Genomic DNA, 19072 nt, shown 5'->3' on the forward strand with positions numbered 1-19072 from the left:
CTTCAAATCAAAGTCTCAAGTGTTTGCAAGATCCTTCCTTGTCCAGGCCAGGCCCCAGACGCACACCAGGGGGTTGGAGACTGCATTGTGTGAGGGCAGGCACAGTCCTTTCAGGTGGGAACGACCACTCCTCCCTCCTCTCTAGCTCAGATGGCTCATCAGGATATGCAGGCTACAACCCTGCCCCCTTTTGTGTCACTGTCTAGAGAGGTGCAAAACAGCCCAACTGTCAAACTGACCCAGACAGACAATCCACAGACAGACAGAGTCACAGAATGGTATAAGCAAGAAAATGCCTACTTTCTAAAAGTGGTATTTTCAAACAGACAATTTAAAAGCCAACTTCACTAAAATATGTATTTTTAAACTGTGAGCTCAAAGACCCTAAACTCCACATTTTTATCTATTCTCAAAGAGAATCTGCGCTTTCAGGATATATAAAGGTAGCCCCCATGTTAACCCATGAGAGAGATAGGCCTTGCACTGTGAAAACCGAATTTGGCAGGATTTCACTGTTAGGACATATAAAACACACTAGTATATGTCCTACCTCGAACATACACTGCACCCTGCCCCTGGGGCTACCTAGGGCCTAACCTAGGGGTGCCTTACATGTAGTAAAAGGAAATGTTGAGGCCTGGCAAGTGGCAGATTAAAGCTGCACACAGCCACTGCAGTGGCAGGTCTGAGCCATGTTTACAGGACTAATAATTTGGGTGGCACAACCAGTGCTGCAGGCCCACTAGTAGCATTTGATTTACACATCCTGGGCACCTCTAGTGCACTTTACTAGGGACTGACCAGTAATTCAAATATCATATCAATCATGGATAAACCAATCAACAGCACAATTTCTTTAGGGAGCACTTGCACTTTCGCACTGATTAGCAGTGGTAAAGTGCGCAGAGACAATAAACCAGCAAAAACAGACCTGAAAAAATAGGAGGAAGAAGGCAAAACGTTTGGGGACAACCCTGCAAAAAGGGCCATTTCCAACAGCATCCATGCCAAAATTTGCATCTCCTTTTCCAACATCCTTGGGATTATAAAGGTAACCGTGGGTGTGGATTCCACTAGAGGGGACCGAAAAATTAGGCAACATATAGCTAAATGATCAGGTTTTTGAGAAAAATAGGAAAAAGGTGCTTCAAATAAGTCTTATTTTTCCCTTAAAAAAAAAAGTGATGGGCAATTTTCCCTATTTTTGTGCTCTCAACTTAATTCCAGTTTGTAGTGGAATCCAATGTAAAACCCCTGGGCGAACAGAAAAGCTATACATTTCTGAAAAGTAGACAAAATTCCAGATTCAGCAAGAGGTCATATGTGTAGATCTCTGAATTTGGGGGGTGCACGTACTAGTGTATGCTTTAGAGCAGGGATACTCAAAGTACGGCCCGCGGGCCTCATGCAGCCCCTCTGACCTTCACATGCGGCCCCTGGGGAAACAGGTGCACTGGGCAGGTGTTTGCTCAACTCCGCACTAACAAAAATATTAAATATACACACAATCATTTATTTCAAACGTAATTGGTGCTAAAGAAAGGAAGAAGGAACTCCTGCACTTAACTTTAGAAGCACCTTCATTTTTAAAGACATCTTGCAGCATAAGTGGAAAACTAAGACAGTCTCTTCAAAATTAATTAAGTGTATTTAGTTAACATGCAGAACCTTTTCGCCTTAGTACAATTTATTTTATCAGTGCATTGAGATGTATTCCTTTTAAAGTGATAGTTTTCAAACATAAATTTGGAAACTTTAATTATTTCCCTTACCCTGAGAACACCACCAACAGTAAATTAAAGAGGCAAGTCACTTGGTATGTGCACTTTATGGGTGGCCTGGGTTCCTATCATACATAAACAACATTATAGTTTATTAAATCAAACATAGAAGCAGGTTATGTGCAGCGCACACCATGAATCATGTATTTCGAGGTCATCTTAAATGTGATAATGCAGAAAAAGGAGGGAAAGTGACACTAAACAATTGCCTAGGATCACACAATTTGGAAAAGTGGGTAAGCTGGGATTAATTCCAGGTTTTCTCGTTTCCCATTGTTTATTTTAGCCACTAGATGTATATCCTTTGTTTCCCCTACACCTACCTTGCCACCAATCCCCCTAGTCACCCCACCCGACTGCCACCGCCCTGGCATCAGTGCGGTCCCCAGGTACGTCACAGACCAAACTTTTTGGCCCCTGGGAAAATGTTTGCGAGTACCCATGCTTTAGAGGGTGTCTTTCAAAATGCCCTCTATCTTATGCAGTAAAATCCAATTGGTATAACTAATGTTCTACTATGCAATGCTCTAACAAGTCTTTTGATTAAAAAATAGTACCTCACTTCTGTGTGTAGGCTTGGTGCCTGGACAGGAAACAGGGGCACTTCACATTTTTCCACTGAAAACTGACCCCTTTTTTTTCCAATGTGGATAGCTCTAGATTTTGGCACTAGCTCAGTCGGATCCAGGGGAAACCTAGCAAACCTGTACGTTAGTGAAAAACAGACATCTAGGGTCATGCAGGGTGGGGTGTCTCACAAGGCTCTTGCCAGCTTCTTTCACCCAGAATATCTTGCAAACCTCAAACTTAGACTGCAAGAAATGCATTTTCCTCACATTTCTGTGATGGAAAGTTCTGGAATCTGTGGGGAACCACAAACATATTCCACCTGGAATTCCTCCAAGCTACCTGATAAAAATGTCTCCTCACTTGTGTGGGTTGGCCTAGTGCCTTCACAGAAATGGATCAAACCAAGGTCATTGGCAGTCCCCTGACAAGGGCTTTCATTGACCTTAGTTTGAACTCTTCCTTAAGCAGGCACTAGGCCCAGCCCCAAAAGTGGGGCTGAATTATCGGCACAGGTGGGGGGTAATGCAGAGTGGTAGGAATTGTGTGGATTCCTACAGTTTCTGGAAGTTTCCGTCACAGAAATGGAAGGAAAATGTGTGATTTCCGGCAGGGTTAGAGGTTTGCAGAGCATTGTGGGTAAGAAAAGCTCATTGGATCCACGCAGTGCACACCACCCTGGACTCCTTTTGCTGTCTAGTTTTCACAAATGTCTGTGGTTTGTAGGTTTGCAAGAGGGGCACCACAGCACTGCTCCAAGCAGCACCTATCCTAGTTTCTTATCTCTCAACATACCAATTTATTGCCTTTTTTGTCATTTTCTCTTGGCCCAGCCAAACAAGTTGGGTACCACTCTTATCGGGAAATATGTGGGAACTCGGGGTGGTAGGAAACCTGTTGCTTCCCACATATTCCAGGTCTTTCCGTCACAGAAATGTGTATTTCTAACCAAATGTTGACATTTCCAAGGGATTTTGGGTAATATTACCTGTTCAGAGCCATGCAACTCACGCACCCCTGGACTACCCTGGTTGTCTAGTTCTCAGAAATGTGCAAGCTGAGTTAGAGCACAACTGCACACATTGCAAAAAAAAAAAAAAAAGTTATTTGTCAGCCAAAACGTAAATATGGCCCTTACTAAGAAAACTCTGTCGCCCTGTCGGAGGACTTAACATCAGCCATACTTAGAATACTCCACCTTCCTAATTTAGAAATGACTGCCAAGCTGGCAGTGAATTCAAAAACATTGACTGGAGCCACCGAAATGGCTGTTCCTGTCAATACCCTTTTACGTTTGACACACTACTCTATCAACATGACTGAACCGTCCATCTATTTGTGATTTTATTTTATTATTATTATTATTAGTTTTATTTTTTTATTTTTTAAATACAAAATCACAAAGCCAGATTTTCTTCTGGGTGGGCGGGGATTGGGGAGTGCTCTAAGTTATCTCCCATAACAAGGGGGGAATTAAACAGTTATAAATGCCCCTTAGTACCATGGTTTTCTAGGTGGTGGCGGGCAGTGAAAACTGTCCTGTAAGTCTGCACATCTAAATTAGGTAGACGGACACAGGGGTGAGCTGATGATTGCCCTTACTGATTTGGGATATGAGAGGGGTGCAACCATGCCACAGATAGAGTAGTCTTTCCCACAGTTACGCCAATTCAAATGTGTTTTTCCAGACTAAGCCCTCTACGGAATTGTCTAAGGAACAGAATGTTCTGTTTCACATTGTTGGCTTTGTCTAAGAATACTCTGGTATGTGTAGGTGAGACCACTTTCTCCACACAGTAGAAAGGTGATGGTTTGTTTACCCCACCGGAACTGTCGGGCTCACTGAGCGGCACGGTATACATTCTAGACTCTGTCTTGAAGTATTCTTGTATGTATTGCTTACAGGATGCCTTACTGAAGGACCCAAGATTCCACGGTGCCTAAGAAAGTTTAGTCATACTACTTTTGGTTTGATGAGACCCGAAGACTAACTACTAAAGGTCGAATCTTCAACATCCCCCTCCCTTAATTGTTTTCAAAACATGTAATGCTTCACAGGGGGATACCATATATATGAACAAACTGGACCTGCACTTAGGTTTGTTTGATATAAAATCATATACAACCTTGGAACGTGTTCATAGTCTTCTTCTATGTTGTTGCATTTATATTAGTTTACTGTCCGAGCACTGCGTCACCTGCACTAATTTTGATACATACTTAAACGTATATTGTTCTGATATTAAAAATGGGAGCATCATCATGTAAGAACCTGTATCCCTTTTCAGTAGCATGGATTATGATACAAGTTACTAATTTAGTTTGCACACTTTGTAGGTAGAATTTGGGGCTGAACTAAATTGGGGGACTACAGAGAGAGCACGCAGTGTGTGCTTGCCGCCAAACATGCCTGCTCTCTGGGTTGGTCTAACTTTCTATGGTCATCCCGCAGTACAGACTTTGCTTGCAAAGGGACAGCACGACTGCCATCATCCTGTCCCACAGAATTGCTGGAAGATGAGTTGTTGGATTGAAAGCCTCTGACTGAAAAATCTTTTCTAGAGTCTGCTCCATTTTCCTCTCCCTCAGATGTGTCTTAGTATCTGTTGTTTCAGTCTCTGATCCTACCTCAGAGCTGTCTTCCATAACCCGAGTTAGGGCCTGCACAGCAATAATCCACAGAGATGCCATCTCTGCTACTTGCTAAAACTGTCCTTCTAAAACACTTTCTTATGTAGAAGGCAGAAGTATTGTTCTAAATCTGTCAGTGGGTGTGTGCGTGTGATATGGGCAACAGTAAATAAAGACAAAGTTAACTTACTTTATCATCTTTCCTGCATCTGCAGGTTCTCCAAAGACACTAACGTCACAGTATGAATTCACCCAGTACCACAGCATACTTTTGCTAGGGCTTATGCAAAACCTTATTTTTGGGGGTCCTGCTGGGCATTTGGCAGTAAAAAAAGTAATATCCCTGGGAGCTAAAATTCTCCCTTTGAGTTGAAGAAGCACACCTTCACATAGTAGCCGCAGCTACTTTATGCACGCATGCAAGCTCATTGTGAAACTCAATGCTATCACTAGGGTCAAAGGAATTGTGGCAGGAGAGCACCAAATTATGCAATAGGGTTGCCTAAGTTATGCAGCATGGAAAGGCAATTTATGCAGCATATGTCAAATCTACCATCTACTGCAAATCTGCAGATGGTACACGTGGCATTTGAAATGTATATCTCTCGTACTTCAACAAAGTTGCTATTATGTGATAAATTTACTCTTAAGATGGCCACCGTTTCGACTCCAGCAACCATTTGATCATGGGGATATGTTTTAGAAGAAGTCTGTTGTTGCGGTCGATGTATTATGTGATCAGGTAGTGATATGCTCTGTTTGAAAAAGGCTGTCACCACTAGGTAGTTATAGTTGGAACCTAGTTTCTATAGAAAAAGCATTTTTTGACTTGGCTATATCTTTGGCACAGTTTGACGAATCTTTAAACACACAGGAGAGATGGGCAGGTACGGCCACCGTATATCCTCCCTAGTCATGTGCATTTAATCACAACAGGTACGGAAGCTATTGAGCCAAGTCAGTTGACCGTTTCCTTATTTGTGTGTACAAGTCTGTGGCCTAAGTGGGGACATCACAGGACTATTGTCAGAACATAAGGAAAGATCATTTTGTGGAAGAGAATGCCTCACACACATTTGTGTCATGCTTCATCATCTGCAACCTCTCCCCACCCCAGTAGGACAGTGCCTCCAGGACAAACTCGACTACCTTATGGTCCCTGACAGGAGGGAGTTCTTCAATCAATCAATCAATCACGGTATTTATACAGCGCGCTACTCACCCGTGAGGGTCTCAAGGCGCTGGGGGGGGTCACTGTTGCTCGAAAAGCCAGGTCTTGAGATGCCTCCGGAAGGCGAGGTGGTCCTGGGTGGTCCTGAGGTGGGCGGGGAGGGAATTCCATGTCTTGGCCGCCAGGTAGGAGAAGGATATCTTGTATATAAAAAAGAAAAATACTCGACAAAGGTGTGATCCCTATTGATTGTGGATCCCTAAGTTTCTCAGGCAGTCTAATCGCTGAGCTGTACCTCTTACTATTGAGAAAAAAACAGGTGCACCTTCAGATGAACTATTAAAGTTGGTGGTTTTTAATGCATGTGCATCATGTGCGAATGTATTATTTCACTTACTATTCTCTTTTTCAACAGTTTTATTTACCTAAATTTACACTTGAGTGGAGACGCGCCTGTTTTTTATTTTTTTATTAGTAAGGGCTATAACTCGTCGATTAGACCGCCTGCGTTAGTTGGGGATCTACAGCCATGAAGAATGCCCTAGACCTCTGTCTGTCTAGATATTAGGGCAGACATTTGTTGGCTATGAGAGTCTGGTTGAGCCATTTTGATTTAAAAAAAATAAATAAAAATAATAATAATCTCTACTTAGATTTTAGGGTGGGAGGAGTGTAAAACAAAGTGTTCCAATGTTCATTCCCATACTCTCTTTAGACGCGCCTGCAGCCTGAACCGCTGGACGAAATTACACCAAATATGGCAGAAAGGTAGCTTTTGGTCCACAGATCATGCTTTGTTATTTTGTGAATACTCCTGATCTCGTGCAGAGATATGACTGACTGCCAGTTTTTCAACCATGAAGTATTGGAAGCCATTTTGGGACTCTGCTTTAGCCTAGTCCCCCAAAAAAATAATACCCTGAGCCCCTAGCCTTCGTCCAAATGGCACAAAAATGTTTTTTTCTTCTCTTTTTTTAAATTCACAAGGAAGTTCACAAATATTCCAAAACAGAGTTCCAAGGGCTGGCTGCTGATACCTCCCATGGTGCCCACCCTCAGGAGGTAGACATTTGCTTTTGCTTTGTGGAAACTCTGACAGTTCCTACCAAGCAAAAGCAAAAATAACTCTGCTGGTACAAGGAAGCTTGCTGGTACCAGAGTTTTCATCTCATTTCCTACCGCTATCATGCGAGCTGGGAAAGATATATGAAAATATTGCTCCTGCATGCAGGGAGCTGCATTTTCAGAAGCACCCTGCATGCAGGAGCAATGCCGGCTCCCTCAGGAGGCAGAAAGCTGGCTAGTACTGTGGGGTCCTTGATATTCCTCCACCTAATCCTCATCAACTGGGTGCCCTGGGTGGGGCCAGGGCACCCAGGAGGACATGGCTGGGCCCCATAGGATGGGGTCCACAGGGCTGAAATCGGCCTAGTGAGGTGGGCCGTGTGTCCCCTCCCATTTCAAACTGAAAAAATGGCCTCTGGGCGGTAGTAGCCCCAAGGGCGTGGTGGTCAGCCCCACCCCCCCCCATATATTTATCAAGTGCAGCCCTGGGGAGGTGGTGGTGTCTGTGTGGCCTCTCTTTATATTAAACAAACAAAAAAAAATATGTCTCAGGGGATCCACAAAGCCCCTCCTATTTTTAAGTTGTTGCCCTGGGGAGGTGGTGGTCCCGGCAGCCCGGGGAGTGCCCACATGACCCCCCCTCCCCTCGCCCTGCCCCTCCCACCGCCAAACCAATAAAAAAATTTTTTTTTAGGTATCCTCCGGAAGTTGGTGTGTGGCATGGGTTTGGGTGATTACAGGGGGATGGGCGCAGGGCCATTGGGTAGGCCCTGCAGCCAACCCTTGCCATGCATGGCTAAAGGCTGTTCGTGGGGTTGAGTGGTAGGGCGTTGGATGCAGGGTCTCCGGCCAACCCCGCTGCGCGCGGCTGAAGGCTGTGCACGGCAGAGCTTGGATTAACATATAGTAATTAAAATTACTTACGTTTAAAAAAATATATATATATATATGTATATATATATTTGGAAGCCAAAACTAAGGTTACAGGGACGTTATAGTTAGGAAATAGAATTAAAATATATATATATATATATATATATAGAAATTCACTTGGAAAAATAAAGGTTACATGGATGTTATAGTTGGGCTCATTTTTTAAATGTACAAAACTAGAATTTCAGTTGTTATACTTGGTTATTTCAAGTAACTGTAACTCGTGCCCTAAGGTAACTGTAAATCATGCTGACCCCCACGGACTGCTAATTACCCCAGATATTACATCACTGATGACCTCTTGTATGACATCATTGATAATATCACTGTATCATTTCTACTAAAATTATTGATGAGAAAACTGTGCACGGTGGGGACTCGAGTCTTTCAGTGACTTCCAAGAATAACATGTTGTGAGCATTCCAAACTTCTAGAGTCTGATTCACAAAGGTAAACTTAGACCAAAAGTCTAACTTTACTCAGTGTAAAGTTAGACTTTAGGTCTAAACTTAGACTTTTAGTATAAACTTAAACTTTTGGTCTAAGTTTACCTTTGTGAATCAGGCCCCTAAACAGCAAGTCCTGGTTGTGTGTCATGATTGCCTAGCAAGGACGCTATATACCACAAGGAACCTCTGCGTTAAGCATTCCAGATGGCCACCACCATTTGCAATTCTCGTGCGATTCCTGTGGCACCATTGGTATGTCCTTATTGCGTTCACTTGGGTGCTTAGTGTAGTGCATCCATGTGTGCTATGAGGCCTCCGTGCATAATGTGCTAGCACTCTGACCACCCTCCACCCTCTTCTGTTTGTGGAGACATGCAAGTTCAGGAGATTCAGACTGGGCGGGACTGGTGTGCAGAGGTAAGGGCATCCTGTGCACTCTGACAATCACCCTGGCAAAGTTCAAGTGGAACAGAGTTCCTTTTTCATTCTTGGGGATTTGGCAGAATGCTAGTGAGTTTGTTGTGTTTTGGCCTGTGCTTTACGCCACACTGAGCCATCCTCTCTGCCCCGATCCACCGGACCTTATTCGAGAAAGTACTTCGGCACCCCACATAGCGCTATATAGGTGGTGCAGTACTATACAAAAAAGTCCCAAGTTCTTTGGTCAGTAAGATTGAGGAACGGTGAGAGCTTCGGATTTACCAACATTCAGGCTGGCATATAATAAAATGCATTATAGGACAAGTAGGGCGCGCCAGAGGGGCTTAAGGGACAGAGGAAAGGGAGAGGAATGCAGATTTTTAAGGGCACTTAGTGAGATAGCACACTATTTTGTGAAATAGCCAACACTTTTTAAGTCTTTCCAAACAGAGAGAGAGAGAGGAAAAAAAAAATCCTGGTGAAATCTGACAGACACCGCATTTTACCCGACTGAAAGCACCCCCGTTGAAGCTACGCCCCTGACTCTTTTGCTGGTCCCACCCCCCAGACACTGAGAATTGTGCCCTCTGCTCCCCCTGTAAGTGAGGGCTATAGCTCGCTCTGCAAAAAATGAAAATGCTTAAAGTTCCCTCATTGTAGTGAGACATCCGTTGATTCTAAAGGTTACAATTATACAGCTAAATGTTCTAACACAATGTAAATTGGGGTGGGGGGGGGCGCAGTGGGGTGCTTAATTTTTACGCCTTGCAAGATTTACAGAAAGGACTATATAAACACCGAACACATACTGAAATGTAAACGTGTGAGGAAACTGACATGCACATCATTATAACTAAAGTGCACACTCGCCCAACTCCCGTCAACACTGGGACATGTATTTAGACAACAGTTTCGGAATTCTGGGACAGACTATGAAAAGCTGGGGCTGTCTGTGCAAATCCAGGATATTTTGTCACCGCTACAATAGAGCAATAAATGGATCAAGAACAAAGAGAGGAGCAGAGGGTTGAAGGTGAAACACATGGGATTTGTCCGGAATTGGTTGGAAACATGATAAGCCATAGACCGTGAGGGATCCATGGCTGAAACAAAAAATAATTTAAAAAATAAATAAGGAAGGAGCTGGCAGCAGGGGTGCACAATCAGGCCCTGTCATCTCTCTAGGCCCTCAGGAGGACAGAGGTCCACTACCTACTGTTTTCTTTTTCCCTTGGCGTATGTGCAACCATCACGTATATGGCTTTGCTGTGTTTTCCTTCAGGCTGCTATTGGTGATTGGTCACCTAGGGAAATTCTAACTTGTGTAGCTATCCTACCACTGCTGTGTACATGGTACATGATCAACCTGTGCAGGCGGTCATCAATTTAAACCATAACTATATTTATTTTGTATATTCACAGGAGTGTCAAAACTGCATTATTTTAGGTAGCCTTGCAGGATTTGTTTGTGTGTGGGAGAAACTGGGGCATACATGTGCTTGTTTTGTGCCCACTATAAGACTAGTGGTGAAATGTGATTGCAGGATGTTCCAGTTGAATTTTGAAAATCCTTTTAGCATTGGGATATTTTTACTGAACCTTTGAAAGGGCTTACACCGAGCTATGTTGGTCGAGTACTGACAGGGTTCCTTTATTTTCAGCATAACCACTGCCTGTGTACTCTGTTATCACTCGGGTACATGATACATTGTATATAAATGTACCCCATGTGGATATCTTGAAAATCTGAATAGATCCGACCCCCTTAACTCACACCCAGTGTTAAAAGGAGAGCAGCATAGTCGGGCACACCCACCCTAGGATTAACACTGATACTCTATTTCCTGTTGATGCTGAGGTCCCTCTTTTGCATGTGTATTTAAGAATAATATTTGATTGTATTAGTAATGTGATGATATTACAAGAACACGTTTTTCTTTGTTTCAGTTAAATATTTTGGTCGACACTGGAAGCAGTAACTTTGCAGTGGCAGGTACGCCAGACCCTGACATCAGCACATACTTCGATTCTGAAAAGTGAGTATCACAGGTGTTTTATTTGAGTAAATCATTCTGGTCTTTGACAGTACATCTGTCATATGACGCCTCTGAGCATAATGTGCTTGCAGTCTGTGCAACCTTCCACCCTCGTCTGTTTGTGGAGACATGCAAGTTCAGGAGGTTCAGAGTACAGCGACTGGGCGGTACTGGTGTGCAGAGAGAGGCAAGGGCATTATGTGCACTCAGACAACCACCCTGGAAAACTCAGTCCTTGTTCCGTCCTTACCAGGCTAAAGAGCACATTAAAGTCCTCATTGAAATGACCACAAGATCGAAGGGGATGTAGGCCTTTACCATGCAAATGGCTATACCACGCATGGCAAGTGTACTCAATGTATACATTTAGTATACCAAAATCATTAATAAACATATTAGAAAATTCACACTCTCACATAAGAAAAACTTGTTTCTATATTGGTAGCTTGTGCTCCTGACCTATTAAAAGAACTTGCATGAGACATTGGCAAACCTCCAGTTCTGTTGCTTCCTCTTTTAGATTTTATAAAATAATTGAGAATACTTTGGCAAAATTGCCGCTTAGTCCGGGGCAGGGGCAGCCCTATATTCATTTTGCATCTGTTTTAATTCCTCTGGTGAATCGGCAGGAGATGGTTTACCACGAGTTATGGTATATATTGCAGCAAAAACCGTGGTACAGTCATCAATGGAAGGAACCATCCCAACGGCAAGCCCATTGTGAGATTTTTATGTTTATCTTGGGGTCCCATATGGGGAAACAGTGCTTCCAGCTGATTTGGTTTTTGAGCAATCCAAAACAGAATTTCCTCCCGTCTGGTGGGTATCTTACCCATAAAAGCAATAATAGTCACTGGGTTAATCCCAGGTGTAGCAAATTGTTGTTGGACACCTGGAGCAGCCCTTGCTGGGGCAGTGTTAAGGGTACACAGACACCTAACGCACTTTGTTATATGTAGTCTAAATATGTTACGGCCTCATATCTGCTGCTGCTAAATTTTGTATATTTGGATATGTGGTATAGGCAGCTAGAACTGCCCATGTTGCCCCATCATTACTGAGGGAGACCCAATCTAACATGTTCAGCAACGTGTGGTAGGGCGCCTTTGAACTAATTTTAATGTTCCTGATATGTCAAGGGCATTTCTAAATAGTTGTATGCTCTGTATTGTGCTATTCGATTAGCCACCGCATATGTGTGAAATGTATGTGCTGTCGTCAACTGCAGGAACGATGGTCCATGAGTAAAATATTTGTTTTCTACTCTGCTTGTCTCTCAGCCACAAACGTAACATCTCCACCCCCTCTGACTAGCCCGTTTTGAAGTGAATGTTGTGTGACAGCAAGTCTACAATTTACTGGAATAACAACTGGATTCGACATTTAAAAAAACAAAATTAAGAGAAGGAAATACTAGGTGGGGTATCCTTTAGAATGTACAAGCTTGAGCAACCTGCAGACACATATAGTTGCTACCTATATTGCTGAGGAGGATATTTCCTTACCACCACAAATGTCTCCTTATAATAGTAAATATGTCACCTGAGGCAAGCAAGAGAAACTACTCAGGAGACCCATTAAATAAGTACCTGACGTTGGTAGCACCATTTTATACGGTTCCTACTTAGATAATAGGACTGTGTATTTAGGATGGCAGAACTTCATAATTTGGGTCATTGAATCCATCCACTCCCTCAGTGACTGTTGGCCCATTTCCTGGCTAGTTCGCAGTGCTTCACCCGAACCTCTGAAATCTACTGGGGTGGAAGGTGTTTCTGGCAACCTAGACATGACATTCTGACTCCCCAGGGAAGTTGTGGGAACAGATCTTCCCCTTTTCGTGATATTACTCATGCATGCCAAGGTGAGACACAAAAGATGCGAGAAGTTTTCAATACATTTATTAAAAGAATCACAATCTGGCATCTGGAGAGTAAGCTACAATAATTAGGCAGATGAACCAAAACAAAGTAATCAGCATTATGAACATTGTAAAGAAGATAAACAAGCCAACCAATGGTGTATGTGATTCTGGACGTTATAGAAATTCCTACCTAACTCTAGGTCTATGCTGAGAGCATAGTGGGCAAACCCTTCTGCCTGGCCTGATCTAAGGGATTTGCACCAACCCCATACCTGGAGACGATGTATGACTGAACCACACATGCATATACCATGCATGCCTTTACAATGCAATCAGTACAATGCATGCATCATTATTACGCGTGCATTTACAATGAACATTTTTACCATGCATGCTTTTACCATACAAATTTCATTGTAAAGGCATGGTTGGTAAAGGCACATGCATGGTAATGAACACGTTGTAACAGATGTGTACCACCTGGAGACAGTGTCCGGAATCTGCCTGCGATGTAGATGACCATCCTCTCAGAAGGCTGGTAGATAAGCACCAACAAGCTGCATGTTGCACAGCATCCATCCCTGGATAGTAGTGGCTGGAATGCCCTCTACCCCTTCAGGGTCATTGCACCGTTTATATAAGGTGGTTATACTGTGTTGGAAGTACAGCCATGATGAAATGCTGTGTCTAGATGATAGAAGCTGGCTCCTGAAGGGGCAAAGAAAGAAATAGGATATTGTGTACAGTGTTCATAGCCTTGAACAGAAAGTATAGATTACATGTCATGCAAAGGCTAACTAAACCCACAACTTGTTCCACAGATTGTTAAAACACGATCATGCAAGAAATGCAAATAAATGTCATTGCTAAAAGCAGCTTGGCTAAAACTAATAAAATATGAAAATGTGAAACGAAGCTAATAGGAGTGACCAACTATGGTCCAAAAGGTCCTCACAACAATGCATGATGTAATATGTGGAGTAATTAGCAGTGCATTACGTGTGCACAAGTTTGAGTTACCTTATGGCATGAACTAATAGTTACTTGAAACAACTATAACTGGTGCATTTCAGTGGTTTTTAGAGTTTACAGCGGTAAGTTGTTACAGATTTCACTTAACTAGAAGGTTACTTTAACATTTGGGTTTTTTTCAGTGAATTTCTAAGATTTGTTTTCCAACATAAAGTAATATTTCATTACAATGCGTACATTCAACCCCCCCTCAGCCATGCACATTGAGGTCCTGGCCCTGTGGCAAGCCCACCCAGAGGCAGCTAATTTCACTGCACACGCCCTTTGGCCTCCTCCAGGGCCTTTTGTTTCGGGAGGGGGGCCATGTGACCCCCTCGCCTCTCCTATTATGGCCTTGGGGATCCCATCCACCCAGGGCCATATATATTTTAAGGCAGTGGTTCCCAACCTGTGGTCCGAAGACCACTGGGGTCCGGCAAGCCTCCACAGGGGGTCCACGACTGCTTAGAAAGTTAAATAATATTAACAGATTAATAAAGGTATTAATATTACATTTTTATTTATATTTGTTTGCAAGTTAAATAAAATGTTATCATTTGTGTATGTGTTTGCTGAGAGCTTGTTTCTGTGCATTTTCTGCATTTCAGATCATCAACCATGTTTAGACTGTGTTTCCCCCCTCCTCCCCTTCTAGTTATGACTCAGTGAGGTGTCTCCGGATTCCAATAATGGTTCAGTGGGGGTCCCGTGTTCCAATAATGATAAAGTGGATGTCCCCAGAAGTCAAAAGGTTGAAAAACACAGATTTAAAGGGAGGGGCAAATTAAACCCCCCCTCCTGAGCCTAATTAGGGTCTGGGGAACCTGTCCCCATGCCCCAAGCCATATCACGCTCTGGGGACCCAATCATTTAGGCCCTTATTTATTTTAAAGGGTTGGGGGCACGTTACCCTTCTCCCTGAGCTTTATTAGGCCCTGGGACCCCATCCCCAGGGCTAATACTGCAAATAAAGGGTAATGGCACTGTGCTGCCCGCCCCTAACCCCCCACCCCCCTCCTTTCCCAAGCCTTTACCTGACCCGGGACCCCATCCCCGATGCCCACATTTTTGAAAGGTGGGTGCTCTGGTGCCCTCTCAGGGCACCCACCATATATTTGTTGAGGAGCCGTGGGGGGAGCCCCAATGCCCAGTGGCCCCAGCTGGCTGTCTGCATGCATCTTGTGCTGAGGAAGGCGGAGGCCAAAATGTTGTATTGGAAATATATATATATATTTGTGAGCCCATCTGTTTGAGTCCCTTCTTTTCTGGATGTGTGTGTGTGTGTGTGTGTGTGTGTGTGTGTGTATTTTATTTAATTTTTTTATTTTTATTTTTTTAATTAATTTTGAGGAGGAACTTCCTCCAGCCCACCCCCCTTTTTTTCTTTCACTAAACTTCTCCTTCACCCACCACCTTTTCTAGGTCTAGGCTAGGCAGCGCATGTACTGTCTCTTCGAGAATATTGTAATCTCACAGTGGGCTTAGAGCCTACCTGTTTCCCATATGTTGACTTGCATGGCAGTTGTCTTCACAGCTTTTAATTGGTCCCTGTAGGTCTTACATAATTTCCTTTCCTGTCTGTGGAGCAGGGGCCAAGCACTGATAGATTCAATTTAATTAGTGCCCATCCAATGCTCCCGACGTGATTTGAGGTACTTCTTTTTAACTTCTAGGGCCCTGCAAACAGAAGGTTTGTGACCGTCAAAAAGTGCCCAGCAGGTCTAACAAAAATGCAAAGTTCTGTTTCTATAGTTAACTTGTTTCAGGCATTTTGCTATGTCGTCTTTTCTCACTTTGCACTCGTTTTGCTTTGTTTTTGCTTGTGGGCACTGTTTTCAAAAAATGATTATCTTCTAAATATGTCAAAGCAACATTGTTTCTTTCTTATGTGTAATTTCCCAAATTATGGTTTAACACGTAATCGTGCCGTACTCCCCAATGCACCCAAGTTTTCCCCACTCCAATCCATGCCAGTCCACCCCACTCACCTCCATCCACTCCAGTCCAGTCCACTCCAATCCACCACACTTTAATCCTCGCAAACCACTCCGCTTAAATCTGCCTCATTCTAATCCACTCCAATCTGCTCCAGTCTAAAACAAACGGCCCCACATCCCATCTAAAACAATCTTCCCCACTCTATTCTGCCTGATACCAATCCAAATAATCTGCCCGACTCCAATCTAAAGCAATCTGTTCCACTCTACCTCACTCCAATCTAAAACAATCTGTCGCACTCCAGTCTGCCATGCTTCAAAGCTAAACAATTTGCCCCAATCCAAACCAAAATAATCTGCCCCACACCAGTCCAAAAAGATCTACCTCACTCAAACGTACCCCACTCCACATCAAAACGATCTGACCCACTCCACATCAAAACGATCTGCCCCACTCCAATTCAAAAAGATCTGCCCCACTCCAATCTACCCCACCCTAATCCAAAACAGTCTGCCTCACTCCATTCTGCGCTATTCTAATCCAAAACAATCTGCCTCACTCCATTCTGCGCTATTATAATCCAAAACAATTTACCCCACACCATTCTGCTCCACTCCAAAACAATCTGCTTCTCTCCAATCTGCCCCACTCCAATCTGCCCAACTCCCATTCAAAATAATCTGTCCGACTCCAAAACAATCTGTCCCATTCTAATCCACCCCGGTGTGCCCCACTCCAGTCTACCTAACTCCAATTTGTCCCACTCATTTCTAAAACAGTCTGCCCCAGTGCAATCCAAAACAATCTTCCCCGCTCCGCCTTGCCCCACTCCATCCTGTCTCTCTCCATTACAATCCACCCCACTCCCCCAATCCACCACAATACACCCCTCGCCAATCCCAAAAATTTGTCCTGCTCCAATCCAAAAACAATTTGCCCCACTCTAGTCCAAAAAAGCTTGCCCCACTCCAGTCCAAAAAAGCTTGCCCCACTCTAGTCCAAAAAAGTTTGCCCCACTCTAGTCCAAAAAAGTTTGCCCCACTCTAGTCCAAAAAGGTTTGCCCCACTCTAGTCCAAAAAGGTTTGCCCCACTCTAGTCCAAAAAGGTTTGCCCCACTCTAGTCCAAAAAAGTTTGCCCCACTCTAGTCCAAAAAAGTTTGCCCCACTCTAGTCCAAAAAAAGTTTGCCCCACTCTAGTCCAAAAAAAGTTTGCCCCACTCTAGTCCAAAAAAAGTTTGCCCCACTCTAGTCCAAAAAAAGTTTGCCCCACTCTAGTCCAAAAAAAGTTTGCCCCACTCTAGTCCAAAAAAAGTTTGCCCCACTCTAGTCCAAAAAAAGTTTGCCCCACTCTAGTCCCAAAAAAGTTTGCCCCACTCTAGTCCAAAAAAAGTTTGCCCCACTCTAGTCCAAAAAAGTTTGCCCCACTCTAGTCCTAAAAAGTTTGCCCCACTCTAGTCTGAAAAGGGTTGCCCCACTCGAATCCAATCTACCCCACTACATCTCAATTCATGCTACTACAATCCACCCTACTCCAATCCAGTCCACCCCACATCAATCCCGCCCAATCTAATCCACCCCTCTCCAATCCAGTCCACCTCACACTAATCCAATACTCACCCACTCCACCCCACTCCAGTCTGTCCCTTTCCAACCCACCCATTCCAATATAATCCTCCTCACTTCAGTCCAATCCAACCCACCCACTCAAATCCATTCCAACTCATTGCAATCCAGTCCAATCCACCTAGCCGACTGCAATCCATCCCACTCTAATCCAATTCATCTCAATCCACCTCACCCCAGTCCACCCCAACACACCCCATGCCAAACTAATTAATCCAGCCCACTCCACTCCAGTCCACTCCATTCCAATCTAGTCCACCCCACTCCATTCCAGTCCAGTCCACTCCATTCCAATCAACCCCACTCCAGTGCAACCCACTCCTCTCCTACTCCATTTGAGTCTACCCGACTCCAGTCGACCCCACTCCAGGCCAATTTACCCCTTCTAATCCACCCTATTCAATCCAATCCACCCCACTCAATTACACACCATTCCAATCCACCTCAGTCCAGTCTGTTCAATCTACCCCACTCCAGTCCATCCAATCCACCCACTCTGTTCCAGTCCACCCACCCTACTGCAGTCCACCCCACACCAGTCTATCCCAGCCCAATCCAATCCACTTCACCCCACCCAGTTTTAATTCACCCCATTCCAATCTACCCCACTCCAATCCAGTCCATTCCACACCCACTCAAATCCAGTCCATTCCACTATAGTACAATCCAGTCCACTCTAGTCCAGTGGGGCAATTAGCATGCATGGCGAGGGCGCGAGTTATAGTTACCTTATGGCACCCTTGAGGACCTTAGTGTCCTCGAGGACTTTTCTTAGGGGGCCCACTGAACGTTGGCCATTGCTTTGTTGCACAGTGTCAGTGTGCCTCGTGACAGCCTCTTTGCCTCTGTCCTGCATTGATAAGAGGGCACGGGTAAAGAGGCAAAGTGTTTTCCTTATTAGCACAGGACCACGCCCCCATGCTAGTGAACGAACGCCCTCTTAAGGTAGTGTCAGCGCAATCTGTATTACAGAAGGGGTGCACAAATGTCTGCGACCCCCTTTTGTAATACTACAGTGCCCCGGAGTGCAGAATACTTGCACAAATGCCCATTCTGCACCATTGAACCTGTTTGTAGTACAGCCTGTGAGTGGCTAGCCATTTGGTGTGGTTAGGGGAAACCAGGAGAAGGAAATGAACATGCCATTATGTATGTTTATATGAAGTGGCACTAGACTACTGAGTGTGCATTTTCTGTGTGCTACTATTGGCATAGTATAAACATAATGCTTGGTGCAGATGTATTATGTTGCAGTATTCTTAGTGGAAAAAAATCTGATATTTCTATTTCAAAATATGTTGTCTGGTGCCCAGTGAAAGTATAGTGCCGCATTCCAAGTGGTAGTACGATACTGTGGCTTGTTAGCAACATGTTGGTGGCAGCTCATCTCAATAGACTGCTGTTGACTGTTAAGAAGTCCAGTGGCCAGATGGTCCTGGGTGGCTGTGAGGTGCTAGGTGGCCAGTTTGATGCTGGTTTCTGGGTTGCAGTGTGGTGCTCTGTTTTCCATAGGCGGACTTCTTCCACAACAAGAACTCATCTTTTTGAGAACTTCAAACCCTAATCCCCCACCACTGACAGC

At 44.1% G+C, this 19072-nt stretch overlaps 1 protein-coding gene across 1 annotated transcript in view; it reads left to right on the forward strand.

The window, feature by feature from the left end:
- BACE2 (beta-secretase 2) overlaps positions 1-19072 on the forward strand; it is a 213070-nt gene that overhangs the window by 58819 nt on the left and 135179 nt on the right. The window contains exon 2 of the mRNA XM_069202588.1: positions 10965-11053. Within this exon, the coding sequence (XP_069058689.1) occupies positions 10965-11053 (89 nt within the window). The remainder of the gene's footprint in view (positions 1-10964; positions 11054-19072) is intronic.

The sequence above is a fragment of the Pleurodeles waltl genome, chromosome 8 (genome assembly GCF_031143425.1).
Source record: "Pleurodeles waltl isolate 20211129_DDA chromosome 8, aPleWal1.hap1.20221129, whole genome shotgun sequence".
Classification (NCBI taxonomy): Eukaryota; Metazoa; Chordata; class Amphibia; order Caudata; family Salamandridae; genus Pleurodeles; species Pleurodeles waltl.